General features: G+C 32.3%; 1 protein-coding gene across 2 annotated transcripts; it reads right to left on the bottom strand.

Moving 5' to 3' along the window:
• Positions 1 to 1,396: 1,396 nt before the first annotated feature.
• On the bottom strand, positions 1,397 to 21,114 carry LOC130896313 (probable helicase with zinc finger domain). Of its 2 annotated transcripts, XM_057804319.1 has the most exons (12): positions 20,669 to 21,114; positions 18,869 to 19,056; positions 17,766 to 18,090; positions 16,438 to 16,807; positions 13,401 to 13,748; positions 11,970 to 12,431; positions 9,687 to 10,032; positions 9,413 to 9,630; positions 6,570 to 6,801; positions 5,930 to 6,478; positions 5,289 to 5,875; positions 1,397 to 2,024 (listed from the first exon to the last, which is right to left on the bottom strand). In XM_057804319.1, the coding sequence occupies exons 1-12, from the start codon at positions 20,958 to 20,960 to the stop codon at positions 1,577 to 1,579; spliced, it is 4,365 nt and encodes a 1,454-aa protein (XP_057660302.1). In that variant the 5' UTR covers positions 20,961 to 21,114; the 3' UTR covers positions 1,397 to 1,576. The 2 variants fall into 2 exon arrangements, with proteins under 2 accessions (XP_057660302.1, XP_057660303.1); XM_057804320.1 differs by lacking the exons at positions 6,570 to 6,801; positions 9,413 to 9,630 and having other exon boundaries at positions 20,669 to 21,113.
• Positions 21,115 to 21,295: the final 181 nt, after the last annotated feature.

Genomic DNA, 21,295 nt, shown 5'->3' with positions numbered 1-21,295 from the left:
CTACTAGAAAATAGAATTACGGAAGAAAGAGTGAGGTCACCTCGCCTCTACAAACACAGGTTCATAGTTGGGTAGTTAGGTACCGTTGCACCCTCTGATACACCCATTGTATCCTACTACTGATACGATTTATTGACTAACATAAATAAAAAGGCTTTTGTATAGTCTCAATAGTAAATCACTAAGCAATTATTAATAACATGAGATAATGAAGTAGATAATTTTAACAATATTTTCATCAAGTAGATTTTTAACATATACGCTAGAATGAAATAATTAATTGTGAAAATTGAAAAATATGTAGTCCCCAAATGTATAAAAACAATTTTGAGTTTATAGATCCAACTCTGGCTCATACTTTCCACTTTCTTATCAATATGCAAATCTAGAAACTTGTCATACAGTCTAATGTCAAGTACAATGAGTCTACTTGTCCCCCTGGTGGCGTAACTGTGAACATTAGAATAAGTTGCCTTATTCCGTACACCCCCAAGAATACACAAAAGTGTTTCAAATATATACATGCAAGGCAATGGCAGGATCCCATTTTCCGTGAAGAGTTCTCTGCGAAAACCTCAAATTTTGAATTATCATCCCATAGGTGCAAATTGGGACATCTGTAGCACATCTCAGGTAGCTTGACACGACTCTGTTTTCGATACATTTTGTTCCACAACTCAATGAAGGGACTGTAGCGGCCACAGCATTATATTACCACAGCGGGACATGTCTGTGAGCTAACGCGTGTCGTGTCATGTCGCGCTGCGTCGTCAATTTGCGTCAATGTAATCAATCTTATAGATCACAAAACCACGTGTCCCAATTTGCGCATTACTTAAGACTTGTCCATATCTGTGGACCTCCAACATGTAAGTGCTGGGTGATAAACGACAACTTGATTCGGCAGTTTTCTACTCCTCCATGCACAAGAGGCATTCCGGATTGTTTGTGATAACGAATAAAGTGGAGATGGTGTTTTAGATAAACGTGTTCGGTTAGGAGGACAAAGAACAGTAGAATTTCCCGCCTGTTTATGTGGAGCAATTGACGGGTAAGACAGACCTTGTAGCTTGTCTCACGTGTTTCCATCCATCTCCTCAGAGATTGTCTTGCAGAGCAAACTACTGAGACATGTCGTAGCTACACTACAAGCATATGTAAAAAATGCTTCAGCAATGATAAAACCTTAAATATTGTACAGATGTTGGGGTGTATTAGAACTCTTAGATGAGCTCTAGTATGGTGCACAATAAACCGTAAGGTTGCGATGTGGTGTATCACCTAATTAAATCAATTATAAGGGAAATGAAATAGTAAATTTGGAAAATTTATATATACAGTGGAAGTTCAATTTCAGTGAGATACAACGATTTTTTTGGAAATAAAAATGCGACAATTTCATATTTCATGTATTTCAACTTAAGTACAGTATATAAAGTTTATATTTTATAAATAGTAAAAAAAAGCAAATACATAATTCTACATACTAAACAACAATAACACATAATATACAATTTATATACAATATACAAACAGAAAAAGAAAATAGAAGAAAATATGAAGGAAAAAAAATGCCCTATTGGAAATATTTATAGAATTTGGGACCGGAGACGTTTGTGTTCCCGTTCATCTGTACATAGTCACTTTTATGTGTGAAGGCTTTAAACACTTCGTTTACATCACTGCCATCCATGCTCAAGTTGGCGAATTCTTCGTTGATGTGTCTCTGTAAATCTTCTTCGGTCATACCGTTTTGAAAAGTTTCGAAGCTTACATTATCTTTGGTAACGCCATTGTGATGTTCCGTCGACGGTTTTTCCGTCATGTACACAGGTTTATTGAAATTAATTTGGTTGGTTGGGCTGTCGTACCAACTAAAAGTGGGAGATTCGCAAGAAGATGGCGTGGAACGTTCAAATATATTTTTATCCAAGATCTTCGAGCCTTTTTGGTTCGTAGTGTGGAGAAGATATTTAAATTTTTCAGCAGCTTCTGGACCAGTAGTTTCGCGTAAATAGTTGTACCTAAACGAGAGATAAAATTAGAAACGCATATGCATAATCGGCATTCTAAGTTCCTTACCATATTTACGGGCTTTAAATAGTTGAAACGTTTGGTAAATAAAAACAAAAACACATTTTTATATAATCAATTTTTCTTGTATTAAATAGCATCAGCAGATTATGGAAATAAAACATACTCAGTTCATTACAAGAAAATGATAATTTAAAATATGACTTCAAAATAATGCACAACATATAGCAAAGAAATTGGTGAATTGACATGATGTAGAATTCCCAGAAAAACCACATACACACCAATTTAATCCAAAAATATTACGTAAATAGGTATCAAAATCACGACATAAAGCCCAATCTTATAACGCTGTAAATTTTCACTCCAACCACCATACAGTCCTGATTTTCCACACATTGCTTTTTGCGTCCAAAACGCATATAATCGCATGGAAAAGTGTATTAATCTGAATGAAGAGGATTTTTAACAAAATTAAAATTATTTTCTATCATAAATATCAGAATTTTCATATTAGACCAGAACTAAACTACCACTACAGAGACATGAAGTCAGTATATTGAGGTGTAAACTGCTGGAAATCATCAAAACACTAACTTAATTTTCATAACTGAAAATTGATTCGTACAAGCACTAATTCTGAAACTGGAATAGGAAAGTACGGGTCTAAAACTAAACACTCTAAAAGCATTGGTAACACATTAAGTATTTCTCAAGCAAAAATATATTGAATTGAAAAATTGTCCAGTTCCATACCGATAGGAACTATCACAAACGATAGCCATTAGAGCTTTAATCAATCTAATTTAGGATTACCTAAAAAAATTAAACGAGCTAGGTAAAATAAAATTACCCTCCAATGGATTCGAGACACACCGGAGTAGAGGAAAACGAAATAGCTGACATACTCGCTAAATCAGATGCAGACAAACCCTTCGTAGGACCTGAAAGCTTTTGTGATATCAGCTACTAAACAATAGAAAAGAAGGTGGATAGAGGTAAAACCAGTTACTAGGATAATCTACAGAGATTGAGACAGACAAAGACTCTCCTTGGAAACTATAACCAGAGAAAATCTGCTGAATGTATCAAACTAAGTAAGGACAATCTACTAACAGGAGTTCTAACGGGGCACTGTCGCCTCAACAAACACTTGAAGACGAAGATCTCTAGCAGTCATACCACATTCTGAACTTTCTAAGAGGACTGGGATTAACTGTAAACACTAGGCTCTCCAGTATCACATTAATAAAGGCGGACACTATAGATCTTTTTGATCGTGGCCTATATGATATCCTTTGAAATGAATCTCTTAGGTAATGGTGATAACATTTTTTATACTTACATCAAGATGTCTCCGAATTTTAACTGTTAAGTAAGTCACGTTAATAAACGATGTTCGACTCAATATCCCAAAGATCAAAGGTTACATACACAATCTTAAATTAGCAGCAAGTTTTGACTGGATGAAATCCCACCCTAATTCTTTAAAACCTTTCACATTAAGAGGCAATAATAATGATGTTCCAAACAACAGCCTCTCTTGCATTATCAAACGAAAAGAAACGAGGACAGCATTACTATAATCATACTTACAGAAGAAGAAAAAAGAGGTGCCATAGACAACTTTAGACTTGCAGTAAGTTTGGAAGTGAATGGAATCCTACCCTCATTCATTCAAAACTGTGCAACTACTTTATACATTGAATGATAAATATCTCCATGAACGAAGCTATTGTACTAGACAGCCATAAACAAGCACCATTTATAAAAAAAACGTGACAAGTTATTAACTACCATCCTGTAACAACAACTCTGAATAATATTAAATACACTGAAAGGCTTAATTACCTACAGGTTACTATTCTTGGGAAAATATATAAATTGGTTAGTAGATGTTATTCCAATATAATAATCTTTTCAATCAAAAACATTTGGTCGACTCAAAGGATACACCAGAAAATGAAAAGTATAACAAGAAACTAAGGCATCATGAAATTTAAGGCGAAATCTTGATAAGGAATTACAAAAGAACTACCTTTGTGAATTATAGTTCGGATACCTTTGAAATGTGATATTCATATATGATAAATAATGTAAATAAATAGTACAAGTCGTGGCTATTAAATGACAAGTCAAAGTCTTCCTCTAGCCTACATCACTCTATGGTAATCTTGTTCAAAGTAGTGCCGGAAGCCTTTTTATGTCAATTCCATCATGATATGCTCATCTATATTTTTCACAGCTTCGAAATACTCAAATATTGTTGTTTTTAATGCAGGTTTTAACTTATGTATATTTCTTTATTAACCCCTTCAATATATATTCTTCCTCTACCCTACATCGCTTCATGCGAATCTTCCATTGTTCAAAACAATGCAAGAAGCCTTTTTATGTAAAGTTCTTCAGGACGCGCGCATCTAATTCTTTCACAGCTTCAATATACTCAAACCTTGTCATTTTAATGCAGATTTGAACTTAGGAGAGAGGTAGAAGTCGTACGGTGCAAGATTCGGCGAATAAGGTGGGCGGTCTAGCACTGGATGTTTTACTTTACTAGAAACCTCTTGACAAACAGTGCGGAATGAGGTACCAGTTTTGCATGCTGAAATTTTCATCTAAAATTACTATAGATTAAGGAATAACACGACAGTCAGATCGAACAAGATTACTGACTTTTCAATTGTTTTTGAAATGAAAGGGCGACCCCAACGTAAATCATCTTCAACATCTTCTCGGTTATTTTGAAAAAGTTCAAACCACTCAAAAGAACATGTTCAACCATCAATTACAACCAATTATAAGTTTCATGTGAAATTTCGATTCTCTATTTCTACGTCGAACATTTTTAGGACATAACAAAAAAACAGCCCCTATACAAACTAAGGCCACGGCTACACTGATTTGTCTACAGATACGGTAGAAAGAGTAGGGTTTAGGCTAAACAGTTGACTGTCACTAACCTTTGGTTAGGTTCGGTTAGGTTACTTTTTCTGTAGCAGCGTTAGTCTCGTTACGTAATAACCAAACCTCGTATTAGGATAAGGACTAAGGAACGACAATTAAGAAAAGCAACCGCACAAGCTCTCCTGCTTGTCCATATCTAATAATACTAATAAGTTTATCACATAACAACTAGGAGAAGCAAATGTTTTAGCGAGTTTTTGACGCTATTAAGTTTGATAATTAATTTTTGTATAACAAATTTTCGATTATTTTGTTTATTTCAACCGAATTCTTCTGTTACTACTCACCATCTTTCTTGTAGACTAGCCGGCTGCAGGAGCATATCTGCTAGCGACATATTTTGTGGCAATAAATTGACGCAATCATTCAAAACATTAGCTTCAGGAAAATGTACGTTGTTCATAAATTGTATCAATTTATTACTACCAGCGTGCGAAGTATTGTTAGAGCACTTAGGGCTCTGAACGGCGATATTTTGTACTGGTTGAATAGAAACGGTCTTCTGTAATTGTGGCCCCGTTGGACGTTGTTGAACTACTAAAGAAGGATTAACTAAAGGAATCGGTTGATTGAAACCGTTTGTAATGGGCGGCGGAATCAAATTAAACAAAAACGGTCTGGGTTGTTGCGGATATAATAATTGAGGAAAGAATCTCAAATCTTGAAGTGGAAACGGTGAAATAACCGCAGGAGGTATTTGAGATACTATGCTTGTCGGGGGAGGCGGTGGAGGTACTACTTCTTTCGGAATACTCGCTTCGACTTTGGTTTGATTGGGAAGAATTCCCATTTCTTTATATTTACGAGGAATAAATTCCGGTGCCAACGGATTAAGTGTGTAAATCTTCTTTAATTCTATACCATCTAGTTGCAGCTATAAAAAATTTGATTATTTAAAATATATATGAAAAATAAATTGCAATCTTACTTTTAACTGTGTCCAAGTTATGCCGAACAAGCTGTCGTTGTCCTTACAGATCTGTATAAATCTTTCCCAAACTTTACTACATCTGCCTAATGAACATAACGCTATGGGATCCCCTACAACAGCAACTAAACTTTGTGCACGAGTAATCGCTGTGTTTAACAGTTTAGAATTCGAAAGAAAACCGTAATCGACTTCGGTACGTCCTGTATCGGTACAGCACGTCTTTCTCGTACGTACCGTTGATAATATAATAGCTCGGAATTGTTTTCCTTGTACGTTTAGCACTCTTTCCACGCAAACGTTATCTACTCGTCGTTTTCTTAATTCGGATCTAATACGAAACACTTGATCGGCATAAGGAGTGACTACGCCGATGGATTGATCGGTGTAAGCGCCCCATTCGGCCGGCCAACTCCGTTTCAATTCGGAAACTCGTTCGACAACTTCATAAACTTCGGAATTGTTGTAAAACGCCGTTGAGTTTTTGTCTTGAATATCCTCTCCCCGGGTAGTAAAAAATGTTAACGGATAGAACTTCACATGTCGAGGCTGTAAAAAAATTTAATAACAGTCAGTAACATGTAATCTAAATTAAAATAATATTTAAAAGACCTTCAGACAGCAAACTTAAACAACTTACTTGTTTACTGCTTGAGATCAATTTTTGGTCGTAAAAAGATTCAGAAGTGAATTGTATGATACTTTCGTGCGCCCTGTAATTTTCACATAGTAAAATCTTACATGGAAATTGACCGGGATAGTGATCGTATAATCGTTCAAGTAAAGATATATGAAGATTTCTTTCCTTGGCAAACGGCGAAAATATATCTGGACCTAACTGCATGTGATCTCCCGCTAGTACTATCCTTGTACTGAAAAAGAACAGTTACAATGTTAAACCATACATCAGAATTTATCAAGTTGTTAGGAGAAAGGGAGGAGTACATTAGATAGGGGAAACTGCGCTGTTAAGGTACGTGATTAATCAAACAAGTCACTCGTAAAAAAGGCTTTATTGCCTGTTAATAACAATAAAATAAACATCTGTACAAGAGAACATCTTACATAGAACTGGGCCTGTCAAGGCACACGTCGTGCGCACGAGCTCTTCCACACATACAAGAGATCATGCGCTGGTCATGGGTGTTAACCAACACATGGGAGCGATATATATGGACCAGTGTGCGAGCAGAGCGTGTAGCGCAGACGTACAAACACTGAACTCTACTGGCTCTATGAAGACTCCAATCTAGTGACAGAATTCAAGAGGGCCAGGCTCAGATTGCTAGGCCACTTGGAACGTATGCCTGAGGAGCGGGGGTGCCCAAAGCGTACCGGTAGAAGCCAGAGGGCCGGCAACCGCGTAAACGATAGCTGGATGATGTCGAAGAGGATCTTCGGGAGCTCTTTGGGGGCCGTAGTGATAGTAGTACAGTATGTTACTGGATATTAAGGATATTTCCATGTTAACCGTGACAAAATTAAAAAATTGACTATATCTTCCATCTTCCAAGGATCATTGGATAAAACATAAAGCAGCTGACTATATCTTCTGAAGTATTCAATGGTAATACTGCATAAATTTTTTTATTAAAAAGTTATATAAAATCATTACTACCAAAAATTGAGGGCATAACCCAGTTTTGCAGGACAAAATTGAAAATTGAGGACAATTTTAGGTATCCGATGATGACTGGACGTAAAATGGTACAAAGAACAATATCTTCTCAAGTATTTCAGTAATACTGCAGTATTCTACCTATTTTACAATTAAGCAGGAGTATTACTAATAAAAATTTAGAACATATTCCAAGTTTTGTAGGACAAACTTGAAAATTTAAGCTTCCGAAGACAGTGGGTTAAAAATAAAGCAAATAAAAATATCCTTTAAAACATTTTAGAATCATACATCATAAATTTAGCATTCCCTCGATTTACAAAAGTTATACAAAAGCATAAGTAAGAGAAATTGGAGTCATATTCAAGGTTTTACAGGATAAAATTAAGCATTTTTCAGACTGGAATGAAACATAAAATTACTGCAAATATTTAAGAGTCATACAGCATAAAATTTGTATTCCATTAATTAAAAATAGTTATGTATTACTTCTTAAAATTTTGAACGACAAGACTTCCAAAAAACAAAATATTTTAGAATCTTTCTACGTACATTTAGTATTCTAATAAGAGTTGTTTGAAATTATAGCAAAACTGCGAATGTTCTCTAAAGTATTTGTATTAAATTATTTCAAATCTAGCCAAATCAATTTTATGAAAGTATTTCAAGTTACATCAAATTTTTCCATATACTTTCAAAAATGGTTAAAAAATAAGGATAATTTCAGCTTTCCCAAGACCAAATTGAAAATGAAGTACGCATCATAGCTTGTTATTTCAATTGATTGAAAACCGAAGCAAAACTACGAATATTCTCAAAAGTATTTGAGTCACACTGTAAAAATACAAACAATTGAAGAAAACACTACGAGATAATTAAATTAATTATTGATTATAACCTCCACCAAGGTTTTAAAGTCAAACTTGAAAGTCTCTATTAGTTTGAATAAATTTATATAAATGCGGAGTGCTACCAAGAATAAGAATAATTCCAGGATATCCAAGCCAAACTTATGCACATTGAATTGAGAATATTCTCCAGTTAGATAAAATAAATTCGGTATTCCAATAATTTGTTCATGTAATGTAATGAAAAAATATATTTTCAAAAATCTTACACAGTAAAATACAAAAGTAGGTATTTTCAAGAGGTTACTATAAAATTAAGACTATTCCAGGATTTTCCAAGCCAAAAATCAATAATTAAGTACATTCAGGATTCCAAGGATCATTGAACATTGAAAACTAATGCAAATATTCTCCAAAATCTTTAAGAGTCATAATGCATGAATTTACTATTCCATCAAACAAAAGAGTTATATAAAAGCATTATTAATGGAAATTGTGGATATATTCCAGACTTTTTAGGACAAAATTGAAAATTAAGGCTTGCAATAATAGTTGGTTCAAAATTGAACCATAACTGGCGAATATATCCTAAGTATTTGAGTCAAGCCCAATGAATTCAATCATTTAAAGAAAAAAAACTGTTAGATAACTAAATTACATTATTCATTTCAAACATGGGCAAAGATTTGAGAGTCCAATCAATTTTTTTGGAATTCATAGGCTTCCATAAAAAATTTGAGAAACTTCGAGGCTTCGCTGATTAAAAATATCTTGTAATTTAGTCGAAATAAATAAATTCATCGTCCATATATTATAATGTCTTTGAAACACTGAATAAATTCAATTATTTAAAGAAAAAAACTGTTTGATCATTAAATTAGTTATTCGTATAAAACTTGACAAAGGTTTAAAGAGGATCACTGAACTGAAAATATTGTGTTGTCAAGAATTTGAAACAGTCATAGTAAATAAATTCGGTATTTTAATGATGTAAATAATTTATATAATTTTAATTACCTATCGTGTGCTACAGCTAACGGTGTAACTGTCTCACATTCAATAGCTTGAGCTGCTTCATCTAGGAGGATATGTGTAAAAAAACCTTGCGGAAGACCCATTGCAGATAGGTAAACAGATGTAGATAATGTTACAACAACGATTTTATGTTTCATAATGTCATCTAAGGAGGGTATTTCAAAACTACGGTAATTTCCGTTGTTCTTTATCAGACAGTACTAGAAAAAATCATGATACACTTCAAATTTAATCTTGGTTATACAAGTAAACTCACTTTTTGAACTATAGGATGTACTGTAGATACCCAACGTTTTGTATAGTAAATCCTCAAAGGTCTTGCACTTTCTTCGCCATTTTCTACCCACTGATCAAGATAATCTTTAATATACAAATCTGCAGCGCTATTCGAATGGGTACACAATAAAATTCTGTTAGTCGAATCTTTAATCAATTCCCTTATAGCCTGAGCTAATGTGAAGGTTTTTCCTGTACCAAAAGGTCCGATCACCAAAATCGGTGGTAAATGAACACATAACGGTGTTGTTATGGCGTTAACTGCTTCTTTTTGTTTGATATTTAGTCTGCTATCCAGAGTTCTTGACCACTGCCTTGAAGGGGACCTGACGAATATAGAATTATAATTAATTTTTTGATTTATTCAATTTTACATGGTCATATAATTTTTTAAATACAGTAGAGCATCAATTATCCGAATACCAGTCATCCGGACGTCCGTTGGTTAAAAATTAGAAGAAAAAATGGTACTCCCAAGCGAGGTTTCATGGGACACTGACATGCATCAATTAGTCCGGATAATCGATACTCTACTGTACGTTATTTTATGTTCAACAGTTATTTATTAGATAAGTCTCCAATCACTCATTTAGAATCAGAATCTTCGAAAATTTTAAGACCCTGACATCCTTCAAAAATTATTATTTGCTTCTGATTCTTTATGAATTCCATTTGTAAAATTCATGAAAATGCTACAAATCTATTTATATAATCCTTGACAAAACTGAAGAAGAAACACACCATTATGAGGAAGTATTTTCGAATTTAATGAATGGAAATAAAAATGAAGGATAATGATAATAAATGTAGAAGTCTTGCTACCGTATTTCGTAAATTTGAAGTACAGTTCCCAACTAATTGGAACCAAACACTTTTCGGATCAGCAGATTGTTCGAATTAGCTGAAATAATTAAAATAATAAAAAAATGCAAATTAACGCGACCATAGTGTTATAATATGAACGACTAATAATAGAAATAAAAGTCATAATGCAACACCTATTCCCAATTCAGATTTCAAAATAAACATGGAACAATAGACAATACACTGGCTAGAAACTAAAACGAATAGAGATTTTGAAGCTACATATACAGCTTAGCAGCTTTCCTAGATATCACACAAGCCTTTGATAAAGTATGGATTATACTACTGTCCTATCCTCCCTACGCATTTCTAAAAAATCCTATTTTATTAATAGACATTTTCTTATATAATACATTAATACTCTCTATAATCTCTATCCAATACTATCCAGAGAGAGTTATCCTACATCTGCCTCAAGGAACAGCCAAATAAAAGCAATATCCAAATTTGTATAAAACACTTCAAAGACTTGGTAGATAAGACTCTTCTTGGAAACTATTACCAGAGAAGATCTGCTGAATGTATCTATAATCTACAAATACTAACAAGAGTTCTATCAGAGTACTGTCGCCTCAACAAACACCTGAAAATAGTAGACTTGCTAGACTAGAATGTGCCCAGAGGATGAAGGAACTCCCGAGTACTACACCTGATAGCGCTTTAAATAGAAGACGAAGATCTCTAGCAATTACAGCTATCCCACATTCTAGACTTTTTAAAAGGAGTGGGATTAACGGATCAGCTGTAAACACTGGGTTTTCTCGTAGCAAGAAAATTTATTGGCGCGTAAGCAGAAAATCCCAATTATCAACTGAAAACAAAATGTTACTGTATAGAAGCATCCTTATGCCTGTATGGAGATGAGGAATTCAGCTCTAGGGGATTCCAACAGTGAGACCATGCAGAGGTTCCAGTACAAGGTAATGCGGATCATTGTCAATAATACCAGATATGTGCCTAATAGTGTTATAGTGCGAGATGTCTCAATTAAATCAGCCACAGAAGAAATTGTGCGGTCCAGGGACAGATACCACAACAAAGTGTCGATACCTCCAAATGATTTACTCAAATGTTTATTCCATTTGGGAAGTGAAGGACGGCGTTTAAAACGAATGACTTTACAAGCAGATTAATGTAGTTATAAGTAATTTTTGTTATGTTCACTCTTCAACAAAACCATAAAATATTATAAATATGTTAGATAGTACACTAGTCCTAGGTTATCAACCAAAGTCCTTCTGCCTAGCACTGAGTAATTTTTCATTTGTCCCATGTATTAAACGAGTCTGCAAAATGTATGTCGATGTATTAATTAGAAGTAGGTTAAAACAGATTGTAAAATTTTATCGAAACAGACAAATATAGTTATTTAAGTGTTTTAAAAATTTTATTTACTGACCATGGTATACTAGGTTCTAAATAAGTTTCTGGAAATATCATTTTGAAATTATTCATCTTATCCAAAGTGTAATGCCATTCACAATATGGTATTCTATTCAACTGGAATTGTATATCGACTTCGACATCAGATTCAGGTGTTAAACACAATTCTTTGACTGTATTGGCACTCAGCCTTAAATAAATCGTATTTTTTCCTTTATCTTCGATCCAAGCTTCATAGACTCTTCGTTTGTGTTGAATTTCTTGGGTAAGGCATAAATAAACGCTGTTGCAATGCATAAGAATCAATCGACCTTCTGATGTATCTTCCGAAAGTTCTTTGCCAAGACTTACAGAAGCAAACAGTTCACCGTTGTTGGAATATTTTGCTGTACTAGCCGACATGTTATTAGGTGAAAGAATATAACTGTGTGCTATTTGGAGTTTTGCCGTAAGGTTGTACTGGGCGACCAATTCGTATCTGAAAATAATAGAAATTTTAGGTATTGGACAAATATTACTAATGTGGTATTATCTACAGTTGGAGCAGGTTATATTTGATTAATAAAAAGAAAAAAAATTACAGCAGAGTAAATAAAAAAGTAGATTTTGAAGGGATGGTAACTCGAAAGTTACTGGCAAGGACAGTTAGATGAAAAAAAATTATCAAGTTGATACACTATTATGACAAAAGCGCTTTCCAGTTGAAAGAGAACAAACTTTAGAGACAAAAAAATAAAGAACCAGAAGTTGTACAGAGTGAAAATTGAATGTAAAATCCTTAAAGTGGAATTTTTTGTAAAAAAAAAGGCTGCCAGACTGTTAAGGGAATATGGTGAATCAAACAGAAACAAATCTAAACAGATAGCCTTAAAAATAATATCAAATATAAGAAAATGAGGTGTCGTAAAGCACTCTTCTGGTTATTTGAGTAAGCCTTTGCTGTATAACTGGACACTATAAAGTGTTCCTACTGATGGAAATATTAAAAGATGCTATTGACAAAGGAATCAGAGCCAAACATCAGAATATATGGTCAAACAGAAGTAATTGGACGATATACAAAGCAATTTGAGAGAGGCAAGACCACATGAGTGATTATTACTATCTGCACAAGACTCCTAAAGAGGGAAGTGACAACAAATGAAAAACAGCAAAGAGTGTAATAGAGAAGAAGAGAGCAGCTGCTCTAACAGTGCTCTTAAATGCTAGGGGACGATACGATTGTCTCAAATAAGTGGTAGAATTAGCAATAGAAAAGTAAAAAATTTCATTCTGGTTTGGAAATGCTAAAAAATAATCTATAAAATGGAAAAAGGTGGTTCGGTACTTAACTAAATTACCAAATTTTGGAAAATGAAGTGTAACACAATGGGGATCATCACTTCAAATGAACCATAATCTAATTTAAAAGCTAATAAAATGTTTATTATTTTTAGTTCTATCTTACCTCGACATTTCTTCAATAAACAACAGTTCATGCATTCTCTCCCTGTAATTATTCTTTGTAAACTTCTTTTCTGCAACTGTGGCATGTGACAATAAAAAAGTTTCAGCATGCGGACAGGGATACATTGACCTTAACCTTTTTTCCCATTCTTCGTTAGGATTTGCGTTTTCAACTGTTGAATGAAAAGGGACAATGTCCGAATTGTGTATCGTCCAACGCTCCGATATTGACAATGTAATTTCTTTTCTAATCTCGTTGATTTTTTCTAAATCTGGATCTGGTACGACGTCTACGCATATATGTTTGACTAGAACAGGTTCTGAGGAGAAATCAAATACAACTGATTGCCTAAAAACAAAACAATTTTGTTTTAGGGATAAGTAGATGCGTGTTTAGTTTTTAGATGTTTAGATATTACACATTAAAGCGTGGGAACAAAAAATTTACAGAACTTAGAAGCGTCAATATGAAATCTTAAAGTTTTTTTCAACTGTACCACTAGATTCCAATTTACCCGAGTGCAGAGGACATTGAATATTTATCCTAGGTTCGCCGATTAACTTTCAAGTTAAAGCACAATGAGGTTAGACACTGTAGAAAAAAACTATGCAAAAAATTTCTTATGTGGTGCAATCACCAAATTTTTTAATTTATACCAAAATATTTATTTCTCTAATTTCTTATTTCTTTGACCTTATATATGTTTGTTTTTAAATGGTCTTGATTTTAGGTATTTTCTGTTATAAAATTGGTTTTTTAATAATTTTTTAAAGATAGCAAAAATTTTGACGTTTCGACTACTTTTAATCTCTATCAAAATATTCTGATAAAAATTTTCATCTATCTTTCAAAAATTATTAAAAAAGCTAATTTTATAATAAAAAAATTGCGACGTTTCGACTACTTTCAGTCTTTATAAAAATATTCTGATAAAAATTTTCATCTGTCTTTCAAAAATTATTATAAAAACTAATTTTTAACAGAAAAGGTCTAAAACCAAAATATTTATCAGCACGACTTTGAAGGAGCTTCAAATCTACATCTACGAGTTATGTCTTAGTTTTTAAAATCCTAAGAAAAGGTCTATGTTTCAATTTGTATACACCATGTATCATATTTTATTGGTATATTGATTTTTAAATGGCAATTCAACTGAAATGGTGATAACTGATAATATAAATAACAATATTAAATAAAGTGATTGCTTTGTATATAAAATAAAACAGAAATGACCTTGAATACCAAACCAAAACTTTGATTATAACTAATTTTATTGTAGACACCACTAGAAACAAAGTCACTTCCAGGTGTACTTCATTGTAATCTTTATGTATAAAATAATTATCTATCTCTGAGCCCTTCAACTTGTCAATGCACTCAAAATTTGCTTTTTGCTTTTAAAGTCATTTTCTCACAAACACATAAAAATCCACCACGATACCACAAAATCATCCCTTGCTGAGGAATTTTTTTTTCCAATATTGGCCCATTTCTAAAAAAACATAACCCACAAACAAACCACATAGACAAATCAAATATGTTGATACTTGATCTCCATTTCTTTGGAGTACTTTATTTTCATGTTCATGTGCCTTCATGTAAATTTAGATTCGAGATTACATTACACTGTAACCTTAAAGTCGATTGTGCTCCGCTAAAAGACTCCCGGTTCCAATTTTACTCCAGTATCTGTGCTGACTTCAATTAGAAAAGATCGTCGTTCCCACAGGTTTCTTAAGGCGAGGTTTTCTAAAACTAAATGAACCAATTTCTCCTCCTCCTTCCCAGAATCTGCTAGATCTTATCTAAGCGAGTACTTTCTATTATAGCAGGAAATAAGAAGGCTAGTGAAAAGGCCCTGATTTATTTTACTAAGATTTTCATGTTATACATCATATTCCAAATGATTTTTTTTGGAGTGATCCGACTCTGAAAGGCTCCACCAGAGTACTTCTTTTTCTGTTTCCTTCTTTTTTTGAACTTCTTTTGTATAGAAGCATTTTCTACAACACAGAAGAACTCAATAAAAATCAATAAAAGGGATTTGTGTTTCTTTTTATTTCCTTTCTACCTGATACAGGAGATTGAGGGAATTAGATTGTTGATAGACAGTTAACTGAGATACATTTGGTCAAATATGAACTCCTCAACCACACATTATTGATAATTTCCTTACGCAATTACACTTCCTACTTTGTAAAATATGCCTACCATGCTCTTTCAAAAAATGAACCAATATGTCTCACATACAATCTTCCTTGGGACGATATTCATCTGGACTCATCTTTTCACCATTAAAAATTTTCTTACTTCAATGTTGACGTTTAGCTGTGACTTCAATGTTCGTGGACGCAGATTTTTTCTGTGATAAAACCTTTTGATTGTTCGAACATTATAAAGGTTTGTAATTACCATTTGGTAATAACAATATGTAAAGATAATAAACCGGCTTATTCATGTCTGTCAGCGAAAATATTCAGCAAATATTGTATCTTATCGCACCATTTAGATGAAGGTGAATGGGCGTACATCAATATTAACCAGGGCGAAATGTGTAATAAAATTATATTCACAATTATTTCACGGTTTAATAAAATTACTTGATTTTTGAAAAATTTACTATAAATATGATAACTTGATAAAGGTAATTTGAACTGATACTTTTATGTATATAGATGAGAGGAATAAAAATTTTACTTTCTCTTTGTAATGATGAAAATAGAATAAACAAATTGGGGATCAAATCGGAGATGAAAATAAGTGACATAAATCAGATGAAAGAGTTTTGACGCACAAGGAGATCAACAAATAAAATATGGGAACCACAGATAACATCAAAGTGAAAAAGTGGAAGAATTAAAATAAAAAGAAGAAAATTGTGGAAAATATACTGGAAAAAAGAGGGATGCTGTTAGAACTCTTCAGGACAAAAAGGAATAATGCAATTTTAGAAATAGTTTATACCAAATATTTTTACCTTAACGGTAGACATAAATGTATCCAGGGCTTTATTAGTACAAACTGAGGAATTACTAACCTGAATGTTCCATAAATTCCCGTGGTAAATACAACTTTGATTCTATATTCTACTGGTAACATTGATTCTTGATGTAATAACGGTGATATCCATTCTTGATTATTTCTCAAATCTATTTTGCAATTTTTAATAAAAATACAAGCTATAAAAAAATGATTTCGATGCGTATCTTGTAGAAGTGCGACTGCTTTTAATGGTCGTTTAGTTTTTAAATAGAATGTCCATTCGTGAAGGCTATTTTTCGAAGATACTGTTACTGATAAGGGACAAGAGCACTGATCTTCTACTTCTTCTACCTTAGTACACATTAAAGCGTTTGGATTCGAAGATTGCGACCATTTTTCTAGAATTTCTTCTGTGTAGGATTTACCTGAAGAAATGAAGACATAAAGTAAATATCAAATAGTTATAATAATTTTAGACTAAAACTGGTTGATGTAATGACATTGTTACATCAACAGTAAATAGCAATACAGTCTTATAGTTTTATGGCTTATTAAGATGGTTTTTGTGTTTAGATAAAACAAATCAAACAGAATTCGAAATATATAAAATAGAAGGGTATGAAATCTACCTGTAAAAAGATGCTAGGTAAACGGATATGGAAACATTACAATTTATATATCCCATACCAATGACATGTAGCTAATTATAGTGGATACACAGTAGTTGAAGAAATATAACAATTTAAGTTGAAAGTTCCAGAAAGAGCTGGGTTTCCCATGCAATACTGAAAAACCGGTGACATGCATGGTAATAAAATAGCAGACAAAAGATAAAATCAATATAATCAAATAGTCCAATTGAACAAATATTCTAAATAGATATAGATAAATAGCTCTTAGTAGGATGGAAAGTCATTCCTTTATTGAAACACTCATCAGAATATATCTTTCAAATCATAAAAAAACATTCAATCAATAAGTCAAAATAACAGGGTATCAAATACTAAATAAGGAATCAAATAAGGCAATAAAATTGAAAAATGTGTCACTCAAAAAATCCTTAGATATGCTCAGACAAATAACAGTATAATAATTGAAATGGGAAAATTGAAAGTAAATATGGACTTATATAGAAAGAACATACAAAGCAGCGAATCTAAACAGGCATTGAAAGACAAGTCTCTCGTACAATTCTATTTTTACATATCAGACTGTGTTAACATATCAAATATACAAAAAATCAAAATTCAAGAAAACAAATTGTAAAGACAAAATAAATATGTAGCAGAAATAATTGCATAACAAAATCAAATGGAAACATAAAACTCAATAGACTGAAATAACACAAAACGAATAATGTTTTTTGTATTTTATACGACTTACCAAATAGTTCTTTTTCTTTAGCTCTTTGCATACGCATTTCTCTATACCTAAATCTTTCTCTCCACTCAGCCAATTCTTCTTCACCGTGTGCCCGTACACATTGTAATCCATACCGGCAACAACCGGCTTCTCGCCAATTGTCGCAAGGAAGATAAGCATCTGAAGTAACTCCTCTTGGAGGTGGTCGCCACCTCCAATCCCGACCGTCATCAGACATTACCGTCATCTCGTGGGCTTCAGTTTGACAATGTGCTCGCAACTCACATTTATCTGAAAATGTAACATTGCAGTACACACAAGAGACTAGCGGTGGGGGTCTATCCATCTGAAAACAAAAATTCCTTTCAGAAACAAAAAAAATTTTGAAATTAGTTTTGTAACGTTGACATTAAAAAAAGTTAGAAATGTGGAGACAAACACGCAATGTGTTAAAAAAGATGGTGAAAAGCTAAAACATATGGAATTATGTAACATATTCTTGCAACCAAATACTTAACGCAAGTGTTTAGAATGTACTAAATTATTCAGTAGGACTAGATGTAAATCAATGTACAAATAAAATTTAGAAATGGGTAAAGAATAACTTGATATTAAACAAACAAATATAAATAATTTTTTACACGGAAAAACGGAGAAATAAAAAATATGTTTCTCTACTTTATTTATACAATACTATCTCTTATGTTCTTAATTTATTTAAATACCTCTTACTACACTTAACTAATTCAGATAATTCACTATAATTTTTTTAAATTCTTCGATTACTTTCTATTTCAGTATGTTCACTACAACTATTTAATATTAACTGAACTGAACTGCGCTATAAAAACTTATATATATCCCAAAAGAATTTTCCAGAAATAAAGAACTTCCAGAAAATAAAGAAAAAAAAACAAATAAATAAATAGACCTTCCTGGAAATTATTCAAAAGAAATAAACCGCCTGCTATAATAAAAACTTATATATAACAAACATAAAACTGATTCCGTGGTTTATAAAAAGTATGTCGAAGACGCCGCGCGCCTTCGCCTAATTTTAGAATTCCAATACATTTAGGCAGGATCGGCTCCAGAGCGTAGACGCATTTGTAACAGTTTCTTACCTTTGTAGTGGTATTAAATCCATTAGTGAAGTTAGCATCAAGTATTTTTAGTAGATTAATTGTCTTTTGCTTGGAATTCGAACAATTTATGAAGTTTCCTAAAAGTGCTTCTAATACAGCCTTAATTTCTTTATTTACATCAGATTCTTGGATTAACATGAGCCAATCTTTTGCAGCAATATCTGCTTCTGTAAAAAACCGAAATTATTAAATATATTGTACCTAATTGCAGAAAAAATGAAAAATCAGTTTGGTTTAGTGTGATTTCGGAAATTTTATTAAAAAACTTTCTTAAAGGCTTAATTAAGAGATCAGATATAAGAAAAAAAGACTTTGTTCTATAAAACAGAAATTATAAGGTGAGGAACATGGCTCAAAGCAATGTTTTCTAGCACTGAGCACTACAATGAAATAGAAGTGATAGTGTTAGTATTTCAGTACAAAATTAAATTCAAAAAAACCAATATTGAAGCAGTAAAAGCGCTGATAAACTGATATTCCACAATTACCTTATTATTATGAAGACAGAGGTAAATGTATGTGAGTTATATGTTAAATTAGTAGATAATTTTAATTTTAAATACAAAATTTGTCTCTGGCTATAAAAAGAATGTTTAATTGAATTGATAACAATACCAAACTGCCTAGAGGTATGTACTTTTAATTATTCAGAAAAATTTCTGACAATTGAATCATAAGAACATCTATATTTAAAAAAAGCACTGTCACTTATTAAATTTTTTAGTTGAATAAAAATTTGCATCATTATCAAATATGTAGTTAAATTTTTTGGAATAGACACTCATTTTCAATATATTAATCAACTGTTGGTCTAAATGAAAAACGTTCAACACACCAAATATGAACTTATAAACAGCACTTACTTAATTGTTATGATGATGAAGTTTGAAATGGTCATTACTAATCATTACTTTTCAAGTAAATTGATTAAATCAAATAAGCCAGATATTGAGAAATCAATAAAGATTACTTTGTTAATAGTTAAGTGGCCACATCAAGGAGATTGCAATTTGTAATTTTCTTTTATAATACAATCATGAGAAAATCCATATTTAAAAAAGAACCGTCACTGTTATTAAATTTTTGGTTCAATAAAAATTTGAATCGTTATCAAATATATAGTTAAATATTTCGGCATAGTCACTCATTTTCAATGTATTAATCAACTGTTGGTGGCAAATGAAAAACTTTCAACACACCAAGTATGAAATTATGAACATGACTTAATTGTTAGCATGATTATGGAATTTGAAATAGTCATCACTAAACATTACTTTTCAACTAAATTGATAAATCAAAAGTGTAATATAAGCCAGAGAGACTTTGTTTCACAGATCTTGAGAAACCAACAAAGAATATTTTGATAATAGTTAAGTGGCCACATCAAGGAGATTGCAATTTGTAATTTTCTCTTGTAATACTATATTTAAATTGGTTAAACATGAAAATAGGTTCTGTTACAATTAGTATCAGAAAAACAGTTAAATTACCAATATATGAACTGAGGGATATGACTACTTACAAATTGATTCTTGTATGACCAGTCCAGTAGATGTTTAAAATTCTAAAGTTTTAAATGTATAACAAATTTTGGGAATATACAGGTAGTTAGTTCAATTTAATGGAACAATTGCAAATGTTAGTAGATAATCTATGAAAAAAAAACAATTTGAGCTGTACATTGTCACTTTTTTCACCACTACAAAACAATATACAGGTTCAATTACATTTCAATAAGCATATCTTTTTGAAATAAATATCGTTGATATATATTCTTACCTGTGAATCGCTTGATCATATAAAGCGAATGTATAAGTCTTTTTCTAGCTAAGCAAACATTATAATTAGTTTGATCTGGACAAAGTTTAATGATACTTTTAGAATCAATAATTACAGCTTGGTGGTTGTTCAATTCTAAGAAGCATTCCGCTCTATCTGTAAGATAGGATACGAGTTGTTCTATGGAATTCTGATTATTTGTTAATAGTTTATTCAGAAGCTCTATCGCCTGCACCCAGTTTTTTTGTTTTAAATATTCTTGCGCTTGCATTTCCATTGCGGCAGGGGTCATGAAAAATGTAGTAGAATAGAATCTATCGTTACTTATTACTTTCTTCTGTTAATATTTACATTAAATATACACTAATAATTTTAATCAAAGAATTAGTTTACAAAACATGAACACTAGACGTCATTCTGACAGCAATGACAGATGACAAAACACAAAGAAAATATCTGCTAACTTCAGGGAATCAATAGTGTTCTTCTTTTTTATATTGATTCGAAATTTAACAAGATTTTATGATAATAGGACCATTAAAATTTACCTGAAATAATAAATGTTTTACACAGAGGAAAATATAATGCGTACCTATATATAATGAAGTATGAATATGTATGTACTTT

Source organism: Diorhabda carinulata, chromosome 7 (genome assembly GCF_026250575.1).
Source record: "Diorhabda carinulata isolate Delta chromosome 7, icDioCari1.1, whole genome shotgun sequence".
Taxonomy (NCBI): domain Eukaryota; kingdom Metazoa; phylum Arthropoda; class Insecta; order Coleoptera; family Chrysomelidae; genus Diorhabda; species Diorhabda carinulata.
This window is presented reverse-complemented; position numbering and strand designations above follow the sequence as displayed.

Excerpts from the sequence above, each read along its gene's own strand:
- LOC130896313 (XM_057804319.1), bottom strand. The coding sequence starts at position 20,960 with ATGACCCCTGCCGCAATGGAAATGCAAGCGCAAGAATATTTAAAACAA. Across the intron at positions 6,479-6,569 it reads TGATCTCAAGCAGTAAACAA|CCTCGACATGTGAAGTTCTA; the intron begins GTAAGTTGTTTA and ends ATTTTTTTACAG. Across the intron at positions 5,876-5,929 it reads TAACTTGGACACAGTTAAAA|CTGCAACTAGATGGTATAGA; the intron begins GTAAGATTGCAA and ends AATTTTTTATAG.